Source organism: Lissotriton helveticus, chromosome 6, assembly GCF_964261635.1.
Source record: "Lissotriton helveticus chromosome 6, aLisHel1.1, whole genome shotgun sequence".
In the NCBI taxonomy this organism is placed as follows: domain Eukaryota; kingdom Metazoa; phylum Chordata; class Amphibia; order Caudata; family Salamandridae; genus Lissotriton; species Lissotriton helveticus.
The window spans coordinates 1,443,359,530-1,443,386,521 of NC_136067.1; the positions used below are offsets into that span (position 1 = coordinate 1,443,359,530).

At 42.8% G+C, this 26,992-nt stretch overlaps 1 protein-coding gene across 2 annotated transcripts in view; it reads left to right on the forward strand.

Moving 5' to 3' along the window:
• Positions 1 to 26,992, forward strand: part of HBS1L (HBS1 like translational GTPase) — a 520,713-nt gene that overhangs the window by 481,660 nt on the left and 12,061 nt on the right. The window contains exons 14-16 of one of the 2 annotated variants that reach the window (XM_078649243.1): positions 3,902 to 4,010; positions 14,991 to 15,091; positions 24,232 to 24,376. In XM_078649243.1, coding sequence (XP_078505369.1) covers positions 3,902 to 4,010; positions 14,991 to 15,091; positions 24,232 to 24,376 — 355 coding nt within the window. Of the gene's footprint in view, positions 1 to 3,901; positions 4,011 to 14,990; positions 15,092 to 24,231; positions 24,389 to 26,992 lie in introns of those variants that run through there. The other variant, XM_078649244.1, reaches the window with a different exon arrangement.

The following is a 26,992-nucleotide window of genomic DNA, read 5'->3' on the forward strand; positions in this document are numbered from 1 at the left end:
AGGTGTCTAGTTTTCAGTAATGTCTGGGGTTGGGAGGATTCCCTGGCACAAATACTGCAGAGCCCCTATAGTCATGTTGTTGGCCAATTATAATCCTTTGTTAGGCTTACCCATATTTGAAGTATCATTTTTCTCACGAACAATCTGGTAACACAAGATTGTAGAACGTTTGCTATTATTTGATTTTCTCAGAACCCTTTGCTATACAGTTGTGAGTTTCCAAAATAATGTTTTTAAATAAATTCTCTCACATTCCTGTTGTACGAATTTCCGGTCTTTAATTGTATAACATGATTCGTGGGTTCAATAAAAAAAAAGCAAAGCTATCCATAACCCAATTTCTGCTCGCATTATTTTTTCATTGCCATGTAAAGAATGCACAGTACACAGTGAAAAAATAATTGTAAGTAACAGATCAGTTGTTGGTCATCACATGTTTTTGGTCAAACTACAAAGGTGATTTTTCAGAAATGTATAGCTTTCTGGGTTCACACCTACTTTACCCACAAACTGCAAGTAGGTCGAAAATCAAAACATTTCCTTGATTGTAATGTTCCAGAATGCTGGGAAACGTGTGTTTTTATTGTATTCAAACATGTATACGTTTCATTCCTTAGACGAAACCGACATCCTTTGTAGCAGTTTTGAAGTACCAAATATTGGCGATTTTCTCACACCACTCCAGGGTAAATTACAGACACTGGATATCTTTAAAGTTTCCTCCGTATGTGGGAAAATAATGCAGATTTGGCCAAGATCATGTGTTGGGTGTTAAAAAATAAATAAAACACACACAAAATACCCTAAATATGTAAAAGGAAATGGTGCCTGTTATTTTGGGTCCCCTAGCACTTATATGGCAAAACAAGCAGGAGTCAGTCACCTAGGTATGCAGAGGAGTGATATTCAAATTTGATACTACTTACAATCCCCATCTCGCAGCCATTGGTACTTGTAGGAACTTTTTCAAACGTGGTTGTCAAGTCATTTTATAGACTTAATTTGTAGCTTAGGTTTGAAGCCCACAACTCCCGCCGGTATTTTCCCTCTCAGGGTTGGCTTTGCAAGCCTTTCAAACTCGCTATCGCCGGTGTTGTGAAACTGGAATGTTGACCCTCTAGAAGGAACCCAGTGAAAATATTTGCTTACTAAATAATCAATGAGATAACATCGACCTAAAAGAACTATTTTACAAAACCTATGCACAACCAACAATGTTGGAGGCTCAGTAAAATCGTCTACAATATATTTTGCATTACAAATCCAGTTAGAAAATTACATAGTAAAAAAAAATACAGACTGCGCTCCTTCTGGGTTCTTCTCCTCAAGTCTTCACTCCCCGTTTGCTTCAGTGAGTAATTGATTTCTGAAATCTAAGGTGACAGTGGAGGAGCAAGTAGAGAAGTCGTGCAGCGGTGGATGAGGAGGAGAAGTTTTCGTTTTTAGTGGAGGAGATTGGTTTGCAGGGAATATGGTTAAGTTTGAGGTGCGTCTCCTCGTTCAAATTGCTAAGGAGCGAAGAGGATAGTACCACACACAACCTAAATGATTGCTCAATGACAAAATTGAGGTATTGTCAGTTTATATCATTATTGTGGGAAAGGAAAATGCGGTCTTGCAAAAAGTAATAGTTTCTTCATCGATCTGTAAATCTTTCCTAAATCCTTCCTAATTCTCCTGCTGATTATGCTTAAACCCTCTATAAACTTAGGCCCAGATGTAATGAAAGTTTATGCAACGCTGGGCAGCATGCAAAATATCTGCACCGTGATGCTTGAACTGGAAAAAGCTGAACTGTGCCAGATCTACAAAGACATGGTGCAGTTCTGCTCTCTTCATGCAGTGGCACACTTGCACCATAGTGCAAGGTTGTCTGCGTTGTGGTCAGGATAGTTTTTTTGCACAAAGGTGTACCTTCTGCTCAAAAATATCCTTGGAGGCATTTTCCTCTTTCTGTGTGTGCTGCAGAATACAGCGCACATGGAAATAACCAGGAGAAAGAGTCACCAGCCTCAGGCATGCATGCCATTTTGGTGCAAACTCGTGTCTACAACTCTTTAAAATATGGATTTGCAGCCAAATAAATGGGTGGATGCATGACCACACTCATGGAGCGCCTTGCTGATGCAAATAAATGGAAGGCAGTGCAATGTGATGCTTTACCTTTTTTTTAATGAATCAACACATATAGCCATGTGCATTGCTTTGGAAATACTAACATTGATTTATCGTTGGGCCTGCATCAAAGAAGTGAAACAAATCCGACACATAATATTTATAAATCTGGGCACACATTTTCAGAGGGGTCTTGATCTAGGTGAAGCGCGCCAAGTTCTTTTTTCTCCTCAGGCACCTTGTCCATGAGAACTGTGGAGCACATTGTCCATGAGTAGCTGTGGGCATTACCCCCGAGGACTTTCTTATATAAGGCCTAAGTTGTTCCTGGAGTTGTTTCTTGAATCTTGTGATGTCAGTTGCACTACGACAAGTGTCCTCCAAGATGCACAAACATTTTGAACAGAATGGTAACATAAATAGATTTCAAAAAGGCTGTTTAAGTGAAGGTGACTGCCGCACGGACATCACCTGAAAGACTCAGCCAGCATACCTCGATAACTTGTTAAATATCTTTTGTGACCAACATTGCCCCAGATGGGCTACAGGCTTCAGTTGGACTTGAGATTCAGAAACTCAAAGGCACAGAATTGTGCATTTACAAACACAGCGTTATGGAACTCGCTTCTGGCCTAAAGGGCCTAACCTGCCTTCCAGGAAGTCATTAAAATCGAATTTCCTCCAATAGCATCACAGTTGTGTTTAATGACACATCATATTTGTTACTTTTTGAATTGTTACTCTGACTTGCCACTCACTTGTGTTATGCTGAATGTTGTTTCTAAAGTGGAGTAATGTCCATTATGTGGTAGCTCACAAGAAAACCCAACAAGCTTTGGCAATACCAGTTGGTCAGGCTTTAAAGGATTTTTTTACGGTAATGTGAAGCATTACAAGTAGATAGCATGGGAATGAATATGTATTTGTGTGGAAGCAAAGAACTGTAGAATAACATTGGTGTAGCTAAAAGGTCAGGTGACAGTTGCCAGACCTAAAAATCCTTGTAGGTTAATGACTGCCCTGCTTCCATTTGTGCTGCTGCCTGAGAAAGACAAACACAATAAATTTTAGAGCAGTACAATGTCGTGTGCACCCCTGAAGGTTCAAGCTCAGCCAACTGAGTAAATAAACAATGATCACAGCTGCGTGGAGGGCAAGCACTCCTTTTGTGGAAGCACACATCTGCCCACTCAAAACATGTACTCCTGGCTCCCACAATGTGGGCGGAGCCAAAGTCCCTCTCTAATGATGCTCATATAATTGTCTGGCGACAGCTATGCTATAATGCCAGACCATAAAAATTAATTTCTCCTCATGTTTGTCTGCATGTGATGTTGTTAGGAATGTTGTTATATAAGCAGCTCCAGTCTTTTTCCGAGCACGATGTTTGCTTTTGTAACATATATCTCATGGTCCCATATTAAACCAAAGCCATACGTAGATGCTGTTCCTATGTTACAGTAGACACTGAACTGCCAGCAAAATAATAGAATCCTCGTGAAACACCACCACTGACCTCTTCTGGGTGCTTCCTAATCACACTGCATAGAGTGACTAAGTTGGACCTGAGCTCCCGCCCTATGAGCTCCAATGCTTTTAATCACTACACTGTGTTTTTTCTACAAAAATGTTGTTCATACTCTAGTCATGTCGATTTGGGTGTCTACACAAGCAATTTGCCTCAATATTTGATACACTGTATTGGAAGATACTGATGTTTAGTGTTCTGCTTGTTTGCAACCTTCCTTTCATTTCAGAGTTCTTTACTGTTATATTTTTATTTTAGTGTTGGTTGTGTGTTTTGTGGTCCAAAGGACCCCATCAGAGCCTGCACTCGTTTCCGGGCACGGGTACTTATCTTCAATTTCGATATCCCCATCACTCAAGGTTTTCCTGTAAGTTATCTTTGTCTTTAATACACAGTTGTCTTCTAAACGGAGCCTGACTTGTTCATAAATGAATTTAGATGTCTGCATTAGATGGATGGGCAAGATATTTTAAAATGTCGTTTCTCACAGTAGAGACCCATGAAATAACCATTTCAATCCAATTGTTTGGGTTGAGGCTGGAGTTGGGATAACACAAATTTAAAAAAAATCTCAGGAGACCGCTGAAGGAACTTAGTCTATTGCCAAATAGTCCTGTGCATGTGTGAGGGAAGCTTGCACCTCCACTTCACATGCTATCCGTATTCTGTGCTTGTGATTTTGCCGTTTGTGGAGAAACTGCTGGTTACATTGTTGAAGATTTTTTTCACTACTACTATTTGGGTTCTGTGCCTTTTTTTGTTGGGAGAGGTGTGCACTGTCTTTTCTTATGTATGTGGAATTAGCTTGCTAATAAAGCACTCAACTGCTTGTGTTTTTTTAACGACCCTTAGTTGTGTCTTCTTAGGATGCAGGAACTTACTACTTTATTTATACATGGCCAGCAATAGTTGGCATCCATTCATTCTTGCATCTTCTGTGAGCCAATCCATCTCTGATTGTTGTTTTATCATGTATATGTTTAAGTGCTTAGTCATTTTGAGCTGTTCGAGCTAGTTTCATGTTGAGATTTTGTATCTGTGCATGCCCAATGGCCTGTGCTTAGTTACAGATCTTGGCGCTGATTAGACTTGGCTAGAAATGTACTACAAATGCATGTAAATGTAAGAATAATATACAGTGTGTTTGTTGATCTAGATATGACTACAAAAAACTCGGATATGTTTCAGTCTAAAATGCACAAATCCACTGAATTTCACCAGATATTCTCAGCAAAGCACACACCCAGCCCAGCATGTAGCTCTCTTGATAGCTGTGTTTTTTCTGAGTTAATAGCATATTGCCCTATTTAGCATGGTGCCTTTCATGTATTTTTACGGCACACGCATATCTAACCTCTGCTGTACGCAGCCTTAACTCTGCGACCAACTCAGCGGTGTGCAGCAGGGGTTTGAAAATGAAGTACATTAAAACTCCACGATTTCTCAAGAACATTGGCACAGTACGAAGACTCTGTACAAACCTTACCCAAAAAAGTACTTCCACTTTGGGTTCTTCTTGGCAAATTTAATGCAGATCCATCAACCAGGCCCCTAGAAAAGGAGGGGGCAAAAGTGGCATACCCCTTTTGAACTCCCATAAGATTCTTTGCTGTTTGATCAAACACAACTGCTAAATGGAATTAGTCTACATATGTCATGTAAATATCACTTTACTCAAGGAAGTGCCTTTGCGTGATTTGGCATCAATCCATTCAATAGTTTTTTTTATTTTTAAGTACATGTTTATTAAGTGTCTCAGTCTTAGCAGAAGGTTACATTTTAGAAATATCTGGACCGTTAAGCCATAGATCTTGTGTGCATTTGAAAATCTAAATAAAAGAATAAAAGTACATCCTAGGACTAGGGAACCTTTTTCCCCTGTCATTCCTTGCTGATAGGAGCCACCATTACCCAACATGCTGCACTAAGCACCTTATTGAGAAGAAAAAGAGGGAAGCGGCATAAAGGAAATCAGGTTTATGAGGCACAATGTAATCAAAATAACTACATACTTGAACAAGTAAATAATACTACATTCATAGTTTTCTGTTTCATAGTGACTATGGTAATATGATATGTGATCCCATCTGTAATATTATTTACAACACTTGTAATTGCTTCTGTAACATCAAGAGTGAGGTTACGAGCATTGCGTGTGGTTTGCTAGTTATGGTTTACATGTCTTTTGCATGTGTTATGGACTGTTTCCCTAAGCCTAACTTGCGAATTTCAGTATTTTTTCAGTTTTAATTTGCAGCCATAACTCCTCTTAAACTGTGGTTTGTTCAGTGAATTTCTAAACATGTTAATGAATTATGACCTAACCTAACAATAACTTCACTTTAACATTTGTTTTTGTCAATCACTATATGTGTATGCAAGCCACATGTTGTGCATCTAGGGTTCCAAGTATTTGTGATACACTAATCTATTGATGGAAAGCTTCAGTTTTTGGTCTTAAATGCGGCTTTCCATCCAGGAACGGAAGAGGTCTGTGATTGTGTTCTGCATTTATTAGTGCTCTCAAGCAGACACTTGACTGTGTGAGCACTAACCAAACAACACAAATAAATATTTTCACACACACAAATGTGAAAAGAACTTTCAAACGTAAGTTTACCTATTTTAATATTGCATCTGTTTTTTTCCAGATGCTATGGGGTAGTTCAACTTTAAGTGATATAAAATGGCATTTTCTGACAGTGGAGGCGTAGTTGGGTCTTACAAGGCCTTCTGGCCACCAAACAGAGGCCGGTCTCCTTATTTGTATATGTATTTTGGGAGTGAGGAGAGGTTTGTGGCCCAAGAGGCATGGTTTGCAAACTCGTAGACACTGGTGGACGAACCTCAGGGCCTTGCTGCAGTCTGCGAACCCTGCCTCATAGCCAGCTACTGCAGCGCAAAATGTACATTTTAGTTTAAAAAAAAACCATTTTGTTCTTTGTGGTGGGGGTCTCTTTGGGCCCCGCCCACATGATCCAAGTTGCGCGGGAATGCCACACCTGTCCCTATATGGCTCCTTTATTTGTTTTCACGATCTGGGTCTGAAACCTGACACTTGTAATGGCAGGCGCAACAGATTGTATTTCTTGTGATCAACCAATCAGAGACTATGGGTCCTTAGACACAGATGGACGATTTGGCAGAGAGGTGGCTGTGCCCTTGTCCAATGAGATTTAAATATTTGCCTAAATTTGGGTCGTGAACTGTCCTTTTACCCAGGGTCAAGGACTGTTCACTGACAAAATCTCACACCACTCCCCGTTTGACATATCTACCCAAAACTTGAGATGTCAAATCCAAATCTGATCAATCTTTTTTGGAAAGCGTCGTGAAGATTTATCAAACTGCACCAAACTTGCCTTTTAAGTGATTACTCTGACCTACCCATACCTACACAGTTACTATCACAGATTATGTAATATGTAGGTTATATATTCATGTTTTAAAGCAGATTGAAATGTAAATAAAACAGGAGTTGATTAAGTATTGACGGTCTAAAGAACATTAAACTATTCGCGTACATTTGACACTCAAGTTCCTCTGTCAGATGCAACCAGACCTATCCATGGCCAGTTAGTTTCAGGTTAGTGTCATTGTCGGCCCACGTCTGTCCTTATGCTGGATTCATCCAAATACAAGAAGCTTGTGAGTAAATGAGTTCTTAGTAATAGGCATTCCAACAACTGCTCTGTGAATTGTGGACAATTGTCTCTGAAAAGAAATGTTGCCATTGACTTAGATTTATAGTCAAAGCTACACATTTTAGCAGTTCAATAATGTCTTTCGAAGTTAGTGATATTTTTACCTCACAAGTAAATTACAAGTATAACATGAATTAAAACCTAGGTTGCTTTGTAATTGTATTAAAAGGAGATCTGCTTTAGAGTGTAAGACCAGGAATGTAATTCCTGTGTTAATTTATGTAGAAATTACTTTGTGCATGTGTCAGATTCTGTTCAGGAAGGGACGTGGGGCAAATGGACTGGTGAGCTTCAAGTGGGAGCTGAGGTAGTTTACCTTTGTTGTCCCACGGACCTTCCTACTGTGGCTCTGTAGCTGGCTCAAATACAACTCCTTCAGCACTAGACTGCGTGTCAGCCATGACTAGCAGTCACAGCTTCCCAGGGCGGTAATATAGGGGTGCTCGAGCTCAGAGCTCAACTTATCACACAGCACCATAAATGAATGTCAAGCCCAGTGCTTCTCATTTTGAAAAAAACGGAATGCACCCTGTAAAGAAATACTAAACACTGTTACAAACTAATGCAATTTAGTGTCCTTGTGTGATAGCAGGCCTGTTGTGTTGCTATCTGCTATCTTCCCTAGATCCTTGCTGTTGATCTAGGCTTGGTTCCTTCATTTCTGCCCCCCTTCCATCCCCTGGGTCCTGGTGGTCCCGCACTCTTTGGTGTAAGAAGTATTCGTGGGATTAAGTCTGATCGTTATCACTCCTGAATTTGATGTGCAATGTCTTTACTGCTTTTAGTATCACCACACATGGTGGATCAGTACTAGTAGAATGAGTGCAGCTGCCCAGCTTTCTCTGTCCTGAGCACACCCCTTTTTCCAGCTATGTGGCGTTCCATCTAGTAGCTTAGTCCTTCACCCTACAACATCTGGTGGGCCTGCACTCTGGTAGTGTGCCGACAGTCCTAGGTAGTTGCAGTCCCAATCGAACCTCTAAAGGACTTTGCAGTGGTCGGCAACCTTGGTTGTATGTACAGCCTCTTCTGGCTGTTCACGGCTTAGGTAAATGTATCCTTCAAGGGCAGGCTGATACCACCACACACAGGCAAGTTTCTTCTGGACAGATGCTGCCACACACAAGCTGGTGACTTCTGACACACAATCACAGCCCAACTGGATAGCCGCATTCCTGAGTTTCTTGCTAGGAACCAGCGTAAAGAGACTGCAGGCCCACAGATGCCAGGGTACACAGATTCCTCTTGTCAGTTCTGGTCTTCTCTTGGGAGACGCTGCACCTTGCTCCTACTGGAGAGACACTCCTCTTGCAGGTTTGAAGGCTCCCTCTATCTCTCACCAGACAGACTTCTAGGTTGTTTAGGGCAGGTAATCTGATCTTCCTGCAAGAGATCCTGTCTCATGTAATGCCCCCCACTTCTGGGAAACTGGGTGTGAGGCAGACTCTAGCTCTGGTTGCACAGTTGTACGCTGAGTGCTCTGTTGGTCACACCCTTCCTTGGCCAAAGAGGATTTTAAACTGAAACATCAGGTTCTACTTTATACACCAACTTCAGACAGAAGATGTGTATCCACTCTTTGTAGCTTCAGAACCGGTTTTTGGTAACTTTCCTTTGAAGTGTCCACTTCAGGCTGCTGTCCAGACACAGCCCTTTGTAAAGTGTGTTGCTTTTCACAGCAGTTAGTCTCCACCCTGGAGCACCCAAAACATTGAGTTGGAGTTGTGGTGATTCTGCACCCAGCAGTTTCAGCAGACAGAAGGAGTTAATTAAGGAAATAAAATGAAAGGGCAGGCCATGTCTAGAGGCTCCGGTCAACCACAAATGTCAGAAGTCCCACCACTCACTTCTTCGATTCACCAAATGGCAGCAACTCCCTGCCGTGCAAAAGACCTAATTGAATTTCTAAATTAGTCCTTCCCCCCACTCTCCTCGTCCGTCTTCTCCCTCAAGTTTCAAGGATGTCCCTAAAACACTTCCACTGTTTTGGAATGCACCATCACCTCCATCTTGTACAAAGGCCAGGCTAGCGTATCTCAAATGGATCCCACAGGCCTGCATTTTTCGGGCTCACTCATACATACACCATGCATGTGCCACGTAGGATACGCACACGTACAAACACAACATTCATGCAGGACGACAGCAATAGAAACTGGGAATCACATAGAATATGAACATTACACAAGTGGGCCAGTAGGCCTCTACTCCCGTTTTATCTGTAATACTGATTGTTTCACAACTATGGATTCACAAAACACTATACTGTGACACCACCGTTTTGTCCTCTAAACCCAAGACCAAGTCAGTAGTCCCCCTGTCTGTCAATGAGGGCACGTTTGGTCTGCCCTCTAGGTCCAGGGACAGGCCTAGGCATCTGCGTACATGCTAGATCAGCGTGGTGCGATGTCCAAATAAATAAGAAAACAGAATACTAGATTCACAAGGTCAAGCACTCAGGACAGGAGAACACAGCTGTACATCATGCAGGGTACAGCCCTGTCCCAACAGCTTGTAAACATTATTTGTAAATAAATCGAACTACTAAGTCATATAATTTATTTTATGATTCAAGAAAATCATTACTCTGAAAAGGAAGCAAATGTATTAACAAGTACGATACAAGTGCTCTGGTACTCCGATACAAAAATGTAAAACCATTAATTGCAGAACCCGCTTAATAAGATGTTAGAAAGCCAATCCAATCAATGTAAAGTATGTTTAATTTTAAGGATGGGATCACTACATCATGAAGTGTACTAAAGCTCTCAACAGCTAGATATACATCATTGGATGAGCAAGAAGAGCTACTGGAAGGCCAACACATTCTGGTCAGACGAACAAGGGAAAGCCATTCATATGACAAAACCCCTATTTTGCTTTCCAAATGTATCTAGTAGCTCTATGGGGAAAAGATATCTGTCCGCCCCTCATTATAGTCTTGTGGCCAAAAATGAGATTGTGACCAACTAGTCAGCATCACCTGGCTGCAATTGAAAATTTTAAAAATGTACTGGTGAAGGTCATCTGCCTGGATATTCTAGGTCATATTTATAATCGTGTACTAAAGATTTGCTTCTAATGTGGATATTGATGCATTCTCATTCTTCGCCTCCCATTATATTTATCAACATTTTTCATTAATCCTCTCTTTAGTTGTCAGTGCCCATTAATACACAGAGGTCACACAATTTTCCAAACCTAGTGTAGCTCTAGAGTCCCATCTTTCCCTTGTTAGAAGTGTTAAAAACCAAACTTTTAAAGTCTTAGCGTCCACATTAACAGGTGGCAGCCGTATCTCCAATCGAAGGGTTTCTGCACTTTTCAGAGAGCGTGGCCTCCTATAGTACAGCAGGTGCTGTCGATCCTCATCGGAGAATGAGTGCTATCTTTTGCTCTGAGGCTTCAAGTAAAGGTCTCAGACATCCCTCCTAATTATTATGGAATTAGACAAGTCCAGCCATTGCAGCGAGAGCATTAGCTGATATTTTTTCCGTATGTAGATTACAGTTCTAGCTACCCATAAATCGAACCCCTAGATGTTTGTATCTCTTTGTCCTCGTTAGTTTAGTGCACTAGCCAAAAGTTATAGGTCATGTTCCAAGTCCCAAAGCTCATTATTTGGTTTTCATCACTGTTAATGCTAAGTCTCAGGGCAAAGGGCAAGGCTCGGCACCATGCTGCCTCTGTAGGCCAGTCAGGGTGCAGTCTGGGATAAGTAGATCAGCATATAAAAGTTCATTAATGTGCTGGTCGCTTGCTTATAGAGGAACTCCTACACCCTCCCTCCCCTCATCTTCTAGGCAAGGATCCTGGGCCGATCTTACCACTATTGAGCACATAATAGTAGGGAAAAGGCACAGGCCTCCTTTACTTCATTGGAAATATTTATCGTATTAGAAAGCGGTCTCGTTTCTCCTATTTGGTTTCTTGGTCTAAGTTTCTGCAAGGAATACTTAATGAGTCCCAGGAGTCAATTCGAGATACCCAAGCCTTCCATCTTGCTCGGTAAAAAGGGACTATATTCTGTATCCAAAGCCGACAAAAATCAGTAAAGTATAAATTGCCATCTCTTGTGGACTTCCATGTGATCTATATCTATATATATATCTATATCTATACTAATATAATAAAGAGAGAGCCCAAACCTTTGAGGCGGGTAATCTCAGGAACCACAGCACCAATCACAACACCCAATACAGCGATGGAAAGGGCAGTTGCAGCAGAAGGACATAGGCTATGCAGACGCCCACCATATACATTTAAAAGGTTAAAGAACCGTGCCAGCAAAGTAGTCCCTTGTGGGCGTGTCTGCTGTGGGCGTGACAAACGCTGGGGGCGTGTGGTATGTTCCGCCCTTCATGCCATGTCTCATATCGTGTGCTGTGAGCGTGTGCCGGGGGCGTGTGCGGGGCGCGGGATTACGGGGGAAAAGAAGCAAGCGTTGTGCCCAATATTTCATTGTTTTTTCTTCCCAGGTTCTGTACATTCCAGCTCCGGGTGTCCACCCTGCCCCCTTTAAATACCCCTGCACCCCATAATCATAACCCACCCTTACTCCTTAAAATACCCCAACACCCTTAAACACTAGCCCATTTTAACCCTATAAATATACCCCTGTACCTCAAAACCCAAATCTACCCCTGAACCCTAAAAATACCCCTGTACCCCAAAAAGCAAACCTAGCCCTGAACCCTAAAAATACCCCTGTACCCCAAAATCCAAACCTACCTCTGAACCCTAAAATACCCCTGTACCCCAAAACCCAAACCTAGCCCTGAACCCTTAAAATACCCCTGTACCCCAAAACCACCCCTGAACCCTAAAAATACCCCTGTACCCCAAAACCCAAACCTACCCCTGAACCCTAAAATACCCCTGTACCCCAAAACCCAAACCTAGCCCTGAATCCTAAAAATACCCCTGTACCCCAAAACCCATACCTATCCCTAAACCCTAAAACTACCCCTGTACCCCATAACCCAAAACTATATCTGAACCCTTAAAATACCCAAACACCCCAAAACATATACCTCAGTACCTCAAAACATATACCCCTATACCCATACTTACCTTATCCAAACATTAAAAAAAAACATGCTTTTACCATTCATGCATTTACAACAAATTTAGTTGTAAATGTATGCGTGGTAAAGCATATAAAATGTAATGCCATGCGTTATAATGGCATTGCTGAGTCATGGTACTTTCGTAATGAAAGTATGCGGAGTGATGGTATGTGGAAAGAAAGTTGCGGAATAATGGATGTTTACCCTCCCCGGTAAGTACATTGGTGGCACGGCGGCCCACATCTCCAGCAACATACTCATATTTTTTCACCACCGATTTGAAAAATGCACAGGTCTCTCTCGTTGATGGCCAGCACGACATACACTTTTAGACACACCTCCCGCCACAAGTTCTAGAATTGCGAACTTTAGAGCTGGGGAGCTACGTTCGAATCTCGGCATCAGCTCAACATCCTGTGATTGCAGGCAAATCGCTTTGTCTCCCCGTGCCTACCACAAATGAATGTGTTCACCTGTAATGTAAATTGTGCTCATGCCATGTTGTCGAGTTTGCGCTATATAATATTGCAAGGAAAAATAAAGAAGGGAAACTCAAGTTCACACACTACTGAACGCGCACTCCTAAGTGCATCAGCAGTGCACGGTGAATCGGAGCGTTTCACAGGCCTGTCACAACTAAGAAATGCTATCAAAACGAAATACTACAAAACAATATACTACTGGCCGGCAGCAATTCATACCCGGACAACGTCGGGACGGGCTGCTAGTATAGAATAAAGAGAAGATGGGAATATTTGTGCCACACAAAAATACTCACACAGTTTGCAAACTTACTGCCTCAACAGTCTCCTGACTGTCCTTCTCTGCTAAGATAAGAGGTACACTTATTTCTTAACCCCTTGCACGCTGATGACGGAACCGCTCCGTCATCAGCTGCGGGTGCGCTGTGCTGATGACGGAGCGGTTCCGTCATGGCCCGCCCCGCTGAATAGAACGCTCATGCGTGGCGCGAATTCCGCGCCTGCGCTGAGGGTTCTATTGAGCGGGGCGGGCCATGACGGAACCGCTCCGTCACCAGCATAGCTCAACCGACGCTGGTGACGGAGCGGTTCCGTCACCAGCATGCAGCCGCCGCGCGGCCGCCCCGCCCCCTTAGCACTGCGGCGGAATAGCCGCCGCAGTGAAGGGGTTAAGAGAAGAGAAGTAGCACCCTTAAAATATCAGTAGTTGGCTGGTTTTTGTCACATCATATAATGCTTTACCAACACTGGGGAGGAAAGCTGACGTAGTTCTGTGTTAAAAAAAAATCTTTTTCAGGAAAGGATATTTGAATTCAGTGTGCACATCCACAGCTGAAATGCGTAACACTATGCCACGGTCGTCTTACTACTTCTGCATCACTGGTAAAAGGTTTACAATTCCTAGTTCCATGAAAGAGTACACTAGCTACTTGCTGTTACACTCTGTAGCCCTCAGAATGAGGCATCTGGATTTCTGAAGGTCATTTTAGTTCGGTTGTATTTACGTTATATTGGCAAATGTATGATTCACTATTTTTTTTTTATACCCGAGGTATAATCCTTCTCAGCCACTAATGAGTTTCTGTACCCCAGAAATCCCTGAACTTGTAGATGCTACATGTCCATGCATTCTCAGGCTCTGGAGGCCACGGCCCACTGGGGGCCACAACCCTCTCTGGCACTTGAGAAGAATGTACTGAAAGCCAACATTCACCGTTACCATACAGACAATATATATGGCCTAACAATTGACCAATAGAGATGGTTGTTGTTACAAGCACTACAGCTATTTGCAGGCCAAGACACTATACATGGCAACATTCACAGGTACTAGAAATGTCTGCACAAACACATGTACTAGAGTTAGCTGTACTCCCAGGCACGAAAAATTGCAACTTTTCCCGAGCCCACTCTTACTGTCCTAGTTGAGGAGGAGGGAGTCTTCACTCTTTGAATAGGAAGTGTTGGAGCTAGAATGATTGATTTCTCATCCCCTGGAAAACTACACTAGACAAGGGGGTGGGGAGCGATATGTTATATTAGACACATTATCCCAACAGCAATGCATATTTTTTGTGGCTAAATATATCGACCTCTTGGTGTATTTTTTTTCCGCAAAATTATTCTGTGGTGTATGAAAACATGATATTCTAGTTAGCAAGATCAGAAAAGCACATGGCGGTCATTTGCTTTAATGTAATGTGAAGCGGGTTGTAATACCAAGTTTAGTGTCACGATGCCATTGAGTTGCCTTTCATGGCGCATTGTTTTTAATTAGCTAGACGAAGGCATCAAGTTGTGTTTGGAAATTTGCAGCATTCATTCTGTTGCTCAAAGAAGTACTTAATATCGAGGAAACTGTCCATAAACACCTGCTGCTAGAGTTTGTGAAATCACTCCTATTGTGTTGTTGTGTATGTCAGCTCAACTTTCTTTACACTGTGATTACTAGCTGCATCTTCAACAAATCAGCAGTCTACTTTGCTTGTTAACTAAGAATTCTCCTTATTGTTTTAGGTTCTGTTCTAGTTTACTTGTTTCACACAGTTGCAATATCTCATTCGGTGTTTTCGGTCATTGTCTTTCTATACAGGTGCTTTTACACTATCAGACAATAAGCGAACCTGCCACAATAAGAAAGTTAGTAAGTGTCCTACACAAGAGTACGGGCGAGGTCGTAAAGAAAAAGCCTAAGTAAGTGTTTCATTCAGTACAGCTCCCAACATGAAATTAAATTTTTATAATAATTACATTATAGTGTGTTCATGACTTTATGTATGCCCAAATGGTGCATCAGCATACGCTTGCTAGGCTTTCTATAGAAATAGATTTCAGAAACACAGTACGCTTAACAATTTAATTAAAGGCCTGGTTCAAATCCCGGCGGGTCCACTCAGCCTTTCATCCATCTGAGTTCGATAAAATGAGTACCATTGAGTTGGGTAACAATAACCATCTGTTATTCAGCGCCAAGAGACCTATGGGTGAATGTGTGCCTTACAAATACACATGTTATGTTATATGTTTTTATTTCTCTATTTATTATACTTGCTAAGTGAGTATTTAGCCAAATGTGTCCTGGTGCTGATTGGTAAACTCATGAGTAATATGATATGTTGTGTGAACACTCTTGATTTAAGCTGCTTTCTAAAGCTCTGCTAATTGGTTTCTCTTCTCAAGAGAAGAGAGTTCCATATGGTGTCTACTTAACAAGCGACGGATCTACTTTCTTGTAATTTTCTTTTCTTCTATTTTATTAATCTGAAGCCGATGAGTAGATTAAGAGCATAAGATTAAGAAATACCAATATAAAATCCGCTTAATTACCTCAGTCCCACAGTCTTGTATCAATCTGAAAGCGACACCCAAGCGTTTAAATATGGTGCTTTTATCTATAGGTAGCCAATGTAAAGCTTGTAGATGTCCAGAAAGATTGCCCTTCTGTGCTATACACAAAAGAAGACGAGCTGTACAAATTTACTCCAGCTGTAGGTGCTGCAATGCAGAGGATGGGAGGCCAATATGTAATGCATCGGAACAATAAAATTGAGATCCCACTACTGCTTGAATAGTATGTAGGTCTAGGACTGTAGGGTAGAATTTTCCAAACTAACTTCAGGTAGTAAAAACAAATAGTCAACCTTGCTAATATTGGAGAGAAAAGAGAGGTTTATGGGAATATGACCCTGAGATTTTGATTGACCCAGACGTGCGTTGGACACTGGCCAAGAACATCAGGCTACCAGTTAGTAGTCCAGTAAGAGGGAGACACCCCATATGGTCAAAACCTCAGTTGTCAGAATTTAATATTGGGTAATTCATTGCCGTCCACTAAGCCACTGTCTTTTAACCTTGTAGAAAGTTGCCCCGTGCCACATTATGTCCATCCAGTCTGAGAATGATTTGGTTTCCACATAGCATATACAGCAGCTGAGGCTCCTCCGCTCTGGCTGAGAAGCTTCGCTTCCCCCTGCCAGCCTCACAACTTGAAAAATAAAACTATAATAAAATGGGTTTATTATTGTTTTATTTTTAAAGTTCTATGGGCCGGGCTGAGTTTTGGGGACGGGGCCATCGCGATGACAGGCTGCAGAAGGAGTGGTGTGCACTGCTATCATTGCTGCGTTGTAATTGGCTTTGGGGGTACCTGTGTGCTTCCTGCAGCTTCTTCTGGACTAGAGTTAGGAAGAGTATAGAAGCGGAGGAGAGATGCAGCCAATTCAAATATATTTTCATTCCCTCCCCCACATCCCCACCCCCCGTGCATCTGTCGTTCGCGCCACCCCCATTCCCTACTAGCCGCCAATGGATTGGTAGTAAATAACCTTTTCTGGTGAATTGTCTGTGAACCTGCAGATTTCCTCACCAGCAGCCCGAATTGTGAGATTAGGTTTTATGGGTTTGGTAAGGCAGTCCCATTTTGGTTTTGTGTGTAACATACACCATCATTCAGTCAGTCATTGTCAGTCTCGTTGCCTCTGGCACCATGGGAAAACAAGCATTTACAATGCAACGGTTTCGCCTTTGGAAAAGTTTGAGCTATTGGCATTGTAAATGACAACATTTGTATTTATGTGTTGGTTCTGAAAACAGATAAATAAATGGCATTGTCATTTACATTGCAAATAGCTTTAACATTTCCAAAGGCGAAACCGTTGCATTGTAAATGCTTGTTACTGTGTGATACTAGGAGGTTGTGGTGAGGTGGAGGGAATCAGTTTCCTACGAAGAGGTTGGTAAAAGGTGCACTCTAGTCACTCAGGTTTTATCGATTGGTGCGCAGTAGAACTAAAAAAAAGGTAATATAACAGACAACTGGATGTCATTTCAGACACCAGGTGACAGGCTTGAGATTTCATTTTACAAAGTGGTTAGTGTGTTCGTTCAATTGCTTCATCTGTAAAGACCCACGAGTACATCCCTTAGAGTGCATTAGGTACTTCTAGCAAAGCAAGGACATTAACATGGTGTCCTTGGAGACCCCGGGTTATATGTCAGCCTAGCCTGGCACAAGGCAGATAGCGCAGCCAGGCTATACTGATGGCTGCATAGTGCTACGAGTCTCATATTTTAAATGCTTACTAATCCTAAAACTTGCAGTAGTTTTGTCACTGATTCACTCTGGGTGGGGCATGTGCAGCGTTTCATCCTTGTGATGGGGTGACTACAAACATCGCTGCCCTTGCCCCGTGTGAAGCTTTCATAGGTGACCAGGTGACTCCGTGCCCTTTCCTTTCTTCCTTGTTCATGCAGTGATTGTTCAATTGGCTGGCTTGAACCTGAACTACATCTACCAGAATGCAGACGTTTGTTTAGTTAACGCCCACGGCTGATAACAAATCGCCTCAGTCACATAGGTCTTATGCAGCATTTCCGGTCAGCCCTGCCTTACATACCATAATGGAGCATCTAAGGCCTTAATGTGTAATGGAAACATCGAAACTTCAAATCCCAGGGAACGAACACATGGAGAGCGGGAGGGGGGGGGGGCGGGAACGAACACACGGGGATGGGGGGGGGGGCAGGGGCGGGAACGGGCACACGAAGAGTGGGAGGGGGGGGGTCGGGAACGGGATAAATATTAAAAAATGCTGCTTACCTGATCAGCGGCCTCCGGCAACCCTTGCTTAGTCGTGACACATGACCTCGTCTCCAACTTTACCGAGAGGACACGGACGGCGGGAGGGGGCGGGAGAGGACACGGACGAGCTGTAGGTCGCGGCTGCGTATCCCGCGGCACTGTCGACGACTTCCGAGCTCTGAGGCTGGAGGCACCAACAAGGGTGAGCTGCATGGTGCCCCATATACTGCTGACTACGCTGCAACCGAGCGCCCTGGAGGAGTTTGGGGTACGAGGCCGGCCTGCGCTGCGTCTGCATGCAGAGTGAGAACAGCCAGATACAGCTGTAGCTTGGGCCTCTCTGCGGGACATAATCTAGGAGCACATCGCCCTACGTGACCATTGGTGGGGCTCCGGTGCTGTGGCGAGTTGTGCTTTTTGAGGCCGCAGTGACTACGTGCGACTGAGGGCTGGTGAGCACATCAGGTTATGACCAGGGGGCGCTACGACGGTGAGATGTTCATCCCCAAAGCTCATGAACATAAAGTACATTGCCAGACCCACGAACCTTGATTAGCCCTGATTCACTCTAACACTATCTAGGAGTGCGACCCTGCGGGACTGGGGCGTGCCGCGCTCTAATGCATGTCCCTGGCTGTGCTGTGCTCCAAATCTAGACGTGACTGGGGATCATGGGCAAACCCGAAAAAAATCAGCCGCGCCTTAACTTTGAATTGAGAAGGGGAGGGGGCGGGAGAGGACACGGACGGCGGGAGGGGGCGGGAGAGGACACAGACGGCGGGAGGGGGCGGGAGGGGGCGGGAGAGGACACGGACGGCGGGAGGGGGCGGGAGAGGACACGGACGGCGGGAGGGGGCGGGAGAGGACACGGACGGCGGGAAACGTGCACAGGACAGCGAGGGGGGGGCGGAAAGGCACACGGAGGGGGCGGGAATGGACAGCGCATCTGAATTCACTTTCAGTGAAAGGGGAGGGAACGGGAAAAAACGTAACTCCGCCCAGGGAAAAAATCTCAGGAACGCCCCCGAATCTGGTCCGGCCTTGACGGACAGATCCGGCACTCAATGGCTAGCCTCCATTTATGGAGCTAGCCAATGAGAGCCGGGGGACGTTCCAGAACTCCTTATTGTCGACATAGGATTTCACCTGCGCTGAAAAGCTGCGCAGAGCGCAGCCTTCGGCAGGCGAAACCCAAAAAGGACTGGCACGGACACCAATGCGTTCGATGGCTACTGTCTTACATGGCTCAGTGGTGTCGCATCTGGAGGTGGTTCCAGAGACTTGGCTGAATCAATATAATGTCTTCTGTCAATTCTGATGAGCCTTTGCAAGATTTCCAGTTCCTCACCTGGGAGGATTCAAAAGGGATCCCTGACAGAATATCGACAGTCAAAATATCGAGGTAAAAATATAGAATGGCAGAATATCGACTTCCTATCTACAAAAAGGTAAGTACAAAAATATCGACTCCAAAATATCGATAGGAAAAAATATAGACAGTCAAAATATCTTTTTTTTTAAATATCTTAAAAGTAATTTTAAAGTACTATAATAATAAATATAACAAATTTAAACATACTTAAAATACTTAAATAAACTTAAAATTAATAAATAATTATTGTAACTTTAAAAAAAAATTAAAACATATATATATATATATATATATATATATATATATATATATTTACTCCACAAATGACACGGCACTCCAGATCTGGTTGCTAATGGTATTATTTATTCATACCAAACCAAACACCAACTCAACCTTTTTAAACGCGTTTCAGCCTCACAGGCTTTTTTCACGGTTAGTGAGTCCCTTTTTGCTTTCACTATTTATACCCATATCTGCCACAATGAGGCATTATGGGACTTGTAGTGACTTTAGTGAATTTCAAACCAAAACTTTATGCAATTTGAACAATTCAAACACATTTAAATAATAATATCAAAAGGACTATGTGTGAGCGGTTTCATTTTGGTCATTACATTGTATACTTTTATAATTGTTACTGTTGATCTACATTCTTTGTAGTTTGTTAGTTTTTGGATTTATAGCGCTATGGTTCAATGGTATGGTACACAATTTGTATCACTGGCGCAGTATTATTTCTTGATGGTTCAAGGTATTTAGCGTAATGGGTTTAGTACTAAAGAATGTAGATTAACAGTAACAATTATAAAAGTATACAATGTAATGACCAAAAGCAAAAAGGGACTCACTAACCGTGAAAAAAGCCTGTGAGGCTGAAATGCGTTTAAAAAAGGTTGAGTTGGTGTTTGGTTTGGTATGAATAAATAATACCTTTAGCAACCAGATCTGGAGTGCCGTGTCATTTGTGGAGTAAATTGAATTGGTGGCCAGGATCCGGCCACAAACGCAGAGCACCCGCTGTGGAGGGCTAGATGGCGAACAAAGGATCCCTTTGGGAGTAAATATAAATAAATATATATATATATATATATATATATATATATATATATATATATATATATACACATATACATATTATTAACAAAACATATACAATATTTTTTCCGTAGGATAGCGAGAGATTTAAATTTACTATTCCAACTCCAGTGAGTGCAACAGTAGGAAAAGCATTGGATAGCGCAGGGGTAAAAATTACTATTCCAACTCCAGCGAGTGCAACAGTAGGGAAAGCGTTGGATAGCGTAGGGGTAAAAATTACTATTCCCACTCCAGAGAGTGCAGCAGTAGAGAAAGCGTTGGATAGCGTAGGGGTAAAAATTACTATTCCCACTCCAGAGAGTGCAACAGTAGGGAAAGCGTTGGATAGCGTAGGGGTAAAAATTACTATTCCCACTCCAAAGAGTGCGACAGTAGGGAAAGCGTTGGATAGCGTAGGGGTGAAAATTACTATTCCAACTCCAAAGAGTGCGACAGTAGGGAAAGAGTTGGATAGCGCAGGGGTAAAAATTACTATTCCCACTCCAGAGAGTGCAACAGTAGGGAAAGCGTTGGATAGCGTAGGGGTTAAAATTGCTATTCCCGCTCCAAAGAGTGCAACAGTAGAGAAAGCGTTGGATAGCGTAGGGGTAAAAATTACTATTCCCACTCCAGCGAGTGCAACAGTAGGGAAAACGTTGGATAGCGTAGGGGTAAAAATTACTATTCCCACTCCAGAGAGTGCAACAGTAGGGAAAGCATTGGATGGCGTAGGGGTAAAAATTAATATTCCAATTCCAGCGAGTGCAACAGTAGAGAAAGCGTTGGATAGCGTAGGGGTACAAATTACTATTCCCACTCCAGAGAGTGCAACAGTAGGGAAAGCATTGGATAGCGTAGGGGTAAAAATTACTATTCCTACTCCAGAGAGTGCAACAGTAGGGAAAGCGTTGGATGGCGTTGGGGTAAAAATTACTATTCTAACTCTTGCGAGTGCAACAATAGGGAAAGGGTTGGATAGCGTAGGGGTAAAAATTACTATTCCCACTCCAGAGAGTGCAACAGTAGGGAAAGCGTTGGATAGCTTAGGGGTAAAAATTACTATTCCCACTCCAGAGAGTGCAACAGTAGAGAAAGCGTTGGATAGCGTAGGGGTAAAAATTACTATTCCAACTCTAGCGAGTGCAACAGTAGGGAAAGGGTTGGATAGCGTAGGGGTAAAAATTACTATTCCCACTCCAGAGAGTGCAACAGTAGGGAAAGCATTGGATAGCGTAGGGGTAAAAATTACTATTCCAACTCTAGCGAGTGCAACAGTAGGGAAAGGGTTGGATAGCGTAGGGGTAAAAATTACTATTCCCACTCCAGAGAGTGCAACAGTAGGGAAAGCGTTGGATAGTGTAGGGGTAAAAATTAGTATTCCAACTCTAGCGAGTGCAACAGTAGGGAAAGGGTTGGATAGCGTAGGGGTAAAAATTACTATTCCCACTCCAAAGAGTGCAACAGTAGGGAAAGCGTTGGATAGCGTAGTGGTAAAAATTACTATTCCCACTCCAGAGAGTGCAACAGTAAGGAAAGCGTTGGATAGCATAGGGGTACATTTTAATATCCCCACTCTAGTGAAAATAAATTAATCTAAGTCACATAATTATAAATTAATCAATTAATACATTGTAATTACCAATTAAGAATTAATTACCAATTACAAATTAATTATGTATTTAAAATAAATACCAATTAATCAATTATCATGTTTAATTAATTTTATTAAATTACTTTCCACCCTATTCCCACCCTATTCCCCTATAAACCCACAACCCGCTACTACAAATAAAATAATATTATTCACATAGTTATTAATTAATCATCAACAATTAATTAATTACCAATTAAAAATTCATTGAAAATGTATTAAAAATAAATACCAATCAATTAATTAATTAACATATTTAATTAAAATTAAATTGCTACCCACCCTATTCCACTATAAACCCACAACAGACTACAGAAAATAAAATAATATTATTCACATAATTGTCAATTAAACAATTAATTAAAATTAATTATCAATTAAGAATTAATTATTTATCAATTAAAAATTAATTAACAATTCAAAATAAATACCAATTAATTAATTAACATATTTAATTAATTATAATTAAATTACTTCCCCCCCCCCTATTCCCCTATAAACCCACAACCCGCTACAGAATTATATTACACAAAAAAAATTAATATTAACTTACCTAAAATTCGATATTTTTGTTGTCTATATTATGTCTAGTCGATATTATGTCCATTCTATATTTTTGATTCGATATATTGTCCATTTTATTCGATATTAAAATTTTCAAGTATATATTTTGGAAGTCTATATTATGTCTAGTCGATATTATGTCCATTCTATATTTTGTACTCGATATTATGTCTACTCGATAATAAAATCTCGATATTTTGACTCTATACCATTCAAAAGGTGAAAAATCTCCAAGTAGATAAAGATAGTTACCTAGGGTAAGTAGTTTTTCTCCATTCACATTGGTGTATGCTCCAGGCACACTGCTCTGCAGCAGTTGGTACAGATATTGTACAAAGGAGCAAAGTTAATACTGATCATCGGTTATTAAAAATGTAATCTGGCAAGTTAACAGGAGATGGCACTAGGGAGGGACGCCCATTTTCAGTGTGTCATTACACCTACTGTTGGCTGGCATATATTTGGGTTTAGCAAGGTGTATGTTTATTTAAGTGCTGTGTATGCAGAGTGATTAGTGACTTAAATATTAATGTTTTTTTTTAAATATTAATGTTGCCATACATGGCATGTTACCTTATCACCTTGTGACAAGTTAAAGTTACAGTTCTTTGTGTCTTTTCACACTTTATTAGCGATCGCAAAGCCTATTATTCACTAGATCACAGGGTTTGCAACCACTAAATATTTTTTTTAGAATGTACTATTTTGCGATTTGATAGTAGGTTACCAAATCACAAAATAGGTTAAGAAGGGCTTAACTAATCACTATTTGCAAAGGGTGTGTATAGAACGTCCCTTCCAAAAAGGGAGTCATTATGATATATGTTATTTGTTGACCAAACCACAGCCCTTTGTCCCCTTAAGGAAAACTGTCTTCATTAAAAAAAAAAATGTATACATTTATACACATATATATTTTTTTTATTTTATATGATAAAGTTATAAGAGAATCTCAGACGTGGTGGTCTTCTGAACCCAGCGAACCACCATCCCTCTGATGGTCACCAATGTTAGTGAGTCTCAATTTGTGGCTTGCTCCTAACAGCGACACACTAAGATTCAAACTTTTGTGAACGAACCTATTTGTACAAAGGTCAATTCACAAAATGTTACACTGGTCACAATATCTGACTAGTATTTTGCCACCAGTGTTTTGTATTTATGTCCCCAAATTACTTACTAATTTGCCTGCTCAACATAATTTTCGACCTGATCCACTCAGCACTTCTGTTATGGACCATGTCTTCCTGTATTAGTATGCTAGTCTCTCTTATTAAATGAAAATTAACTTCTGAAATATGCTGTCATAGTGGAGTGCTGAGAGCTGCCTCTCCTAGTCCAACCTTGCTGCAGGTTTTATAAATGAAATAGTGTATTATCTGTACTCCTCTCTAAGAAAGTAGCTTTCTATATTGTTAATACTGTAGCAATGAGGATTAATAGTAAAAAAGTAAGTATGTAATCATTAACCACTAGGTAATCTCTTTTCTTTCTACAAGTTATATTAAAATGAAAGATCAAAAGTTGTTGACTCAAAGGCTGGTTTACGTGTTACCCTTAAACTAAATCTTGTGTGTTTCCTTTTACAGGTGCTTGACCAAAGGCCAGAATGCTCTAATCGAACTACAGACCCAGCGGCCTTTAGCTCTCGAACTGTACAAAGACTTTAAGGAACTTGGGCGATTCATGCTGCGCTACAGTGGCTCGACCATAGCTGCTGGAGTGGTCACTGAGGTAGCGGAATAACTTGTTGTCTATGGAAAATGCTTACTGCCCTCTAGCAACTGTCTGGTTTACAGATGCTTCATTGAAATTAATAGAAGAGCCAGAAAAACTATAGGCTGTTCATTATCAGCAAAGGAAATGGTAATCTTAGAAATTAAGAAAAGGAACGAGTGGATCATGTATACTTCACGGAAAAGTAGGAAAGCAAAAATAAAATTGCACCCATTTAATATCAATCAATCTATCGTGTTCTATAGTGCGCTACTCACCCGTGAGGGTCTTGTTCTGATGTTCACAGAGAGCTTGTTCCAGGTCTTAGCTGCGATGTGGGAGAAGGCTCTCCCACCTGTTCTGTTTCTGCATATGTGGGGGACCTCTGCCAGGGCGAGGTCGGCGGATCGGAGGTTCCTCTTGGGAGCGTGGAAGAATAATCTTTTGTTGAGGTATTTGGGTCCGATGTTGTGTGATTTGTAGGCGTGGGTGAGGAGTTTGTAGGTGACCCTCTTCTTGATGGAGAGCCAGTGGAGGTCTCGTAGATGTTGGGTCATGTGTTCGTGATGGGGTGTCCCGAGGATGAGTCGGGCTGCTAAGTTCTGGATGGTTTGGAGTTTGTGTAGAAGGGTTCTGTTGATACCGGCGTATAGGGTGTTGCTGTAGTCCAGTCTGCTGGTTATGAGTGTGAATGTGACGGTTCTTCTGCAGTCGGGGGGGGGGGGGGGGGTCCATTTGAAATTCTTACGGAGGATGCGTAGGCAGTTGAAACTGGTGGAGGCGACGACGTTGTTCTGGCGGTTCATGGAGAGGGAGGTGTCGAGGATGATAAGGTTTCGTGCGTGGTCTGTGGGGGTGGGTGGGCTCCAGAGGGAGGTGGGCCACCATGTGTTGTCCCAAGCGGAGGTGCAGGGTCTGAAGATGAGGATCTTGGTCTTCTCAGAGTTGGGCTTCAAACAGCGCTGTCTCATCCAGGCTGCCACATTCTTCATTCCTTCCTGGAAACAGAGTCTGGTGTCTTCTGGCTTCTTCATGAGTGAAAGGATGAGCTGGGTGTCGTCGGCGTAGGATACAATGCTGAGCCCATGCTGTCTGACAATGTTGACGAAGGGGGCCATGTAGATGTTGAAGAGTGTGGGGCTGAGCGATGATCCTTGGGGTACTCCGCAGATGATATCCGTGGGTTCGGAGAGGAAGGGAGGGTGTCTGATTCTCTGGGTTCGGCCGGAGAGGAAGGATTGTATCCAGTAGAGGGCGGTCCCTTGTATCCCCGCGTCATGAAGTCTGGCTGCGAGTGTGCGATGTGAAACGGTGTCGACGGCTGTGGAGAGGTCCAGAAGGATGAGTGCCGCGGTGTGTCCCTGGTCGAGTAGCATGCGGATGTCGTCCGTTGCGGCGAAGAGGGCGGTCTCTGTGCTATGGTTGCTGCGGAATCCAGACTGGGAGGCATCCAGGATGGAATTCTCTTCGATGAAGGTGGTCAGTTGGGTGTTTACGAGTCTCTGTGACTTTGGCAGCGATGGGGAGGAGAAAGATGGGCTGGTTGTTCTTCAGGTCCGTTGGGTCGGCCGTTGGTTTCTTGAGGAGGGGTTTAATCTCCGCATTCTTCCAGTCATCTGGGAAGATGCCAGACCTGAAGGAGGCATTGATGGTCCGTCCTGTAGGATATGTGCGGTGGGCAGGGGTCTGTTGGGGCTCCCGAGTGTTTTTTCTTCATGGTAGCGGTGATGTGTTCTATGGTGGCAGGATTCCAGGGCCTGATGGATGGCTTGAGGGCGAGGGGGGGGGTGTCCGGCGTCTGTTTGTTGAAGTTCTCGTAGAGGACCTTGATCTTCAGATTGAAGTAGGAGCTGAGCTTGTCGCAGAGTTTTTGGGAAGGTGTGACGTCCGTGGCTACGCTGAGGGGGGTTGAACAGTTCCTTGGCGTTTGTCGCGTTGGTCAGGACTTTGTCACTTATGAAGATCCGTTTGGTGTCTCTTATGCGCTGGTGGTAGTCCTTCAGGGCGATCCTGTGATTGTTCCGTGCTTCCTTTGTTTTTTAGTTTCCCCAGTTTTTTTCTAGGCGTCTGCAGGAGCGTCTGGCTTGTTGTAGTTCCGTGTGGAGCTTTGTTTGGCGGGGCGGCGGAGGAGGAATTCCCTGGCTGTGGAGTTGGTGTCGGTAGAGGCGCTGGGGAGGGGCGGGGGGCGGTTTGGAGGAGGGTGGTGTTGAAGAGTTCCTCAGCGACCTTGCTCCAGTTCCTTTGTTGCGGGTGTGGGTGGGGAGGCTTGGGTGCAGTGGTGGTGTTGAAGGTGAAACGGACGCAGTGGTGGTCCGTCCAGCTGGGCTGGGTGGTGTGGCTGAAGCTGATGTTTGTCCCACCCGCGAAGATAGGGTCGAGGGTGTGTTCAACCTTGTGCATGGGCGTGTTGACCAGCTGCTTCAGTCCAAGGTTGTCGAGGAGAGTGGTGGAGTCGGGGTAGTCACGGTTGTTGAGGTGGAAATTCAGGTCCCCGAGTAGGATGTAGTCCTTAGAGGTGATGGAGTGCGGCAAGTTTGACAATGGTAGTTGCGGACGGGGTGCGAGGGCCCGGTGGTCTGTGGATGAGGGTGCCGCGTAGCGTGGTCCTGGGGTTGGTCTAGATCTCGAAGTGGA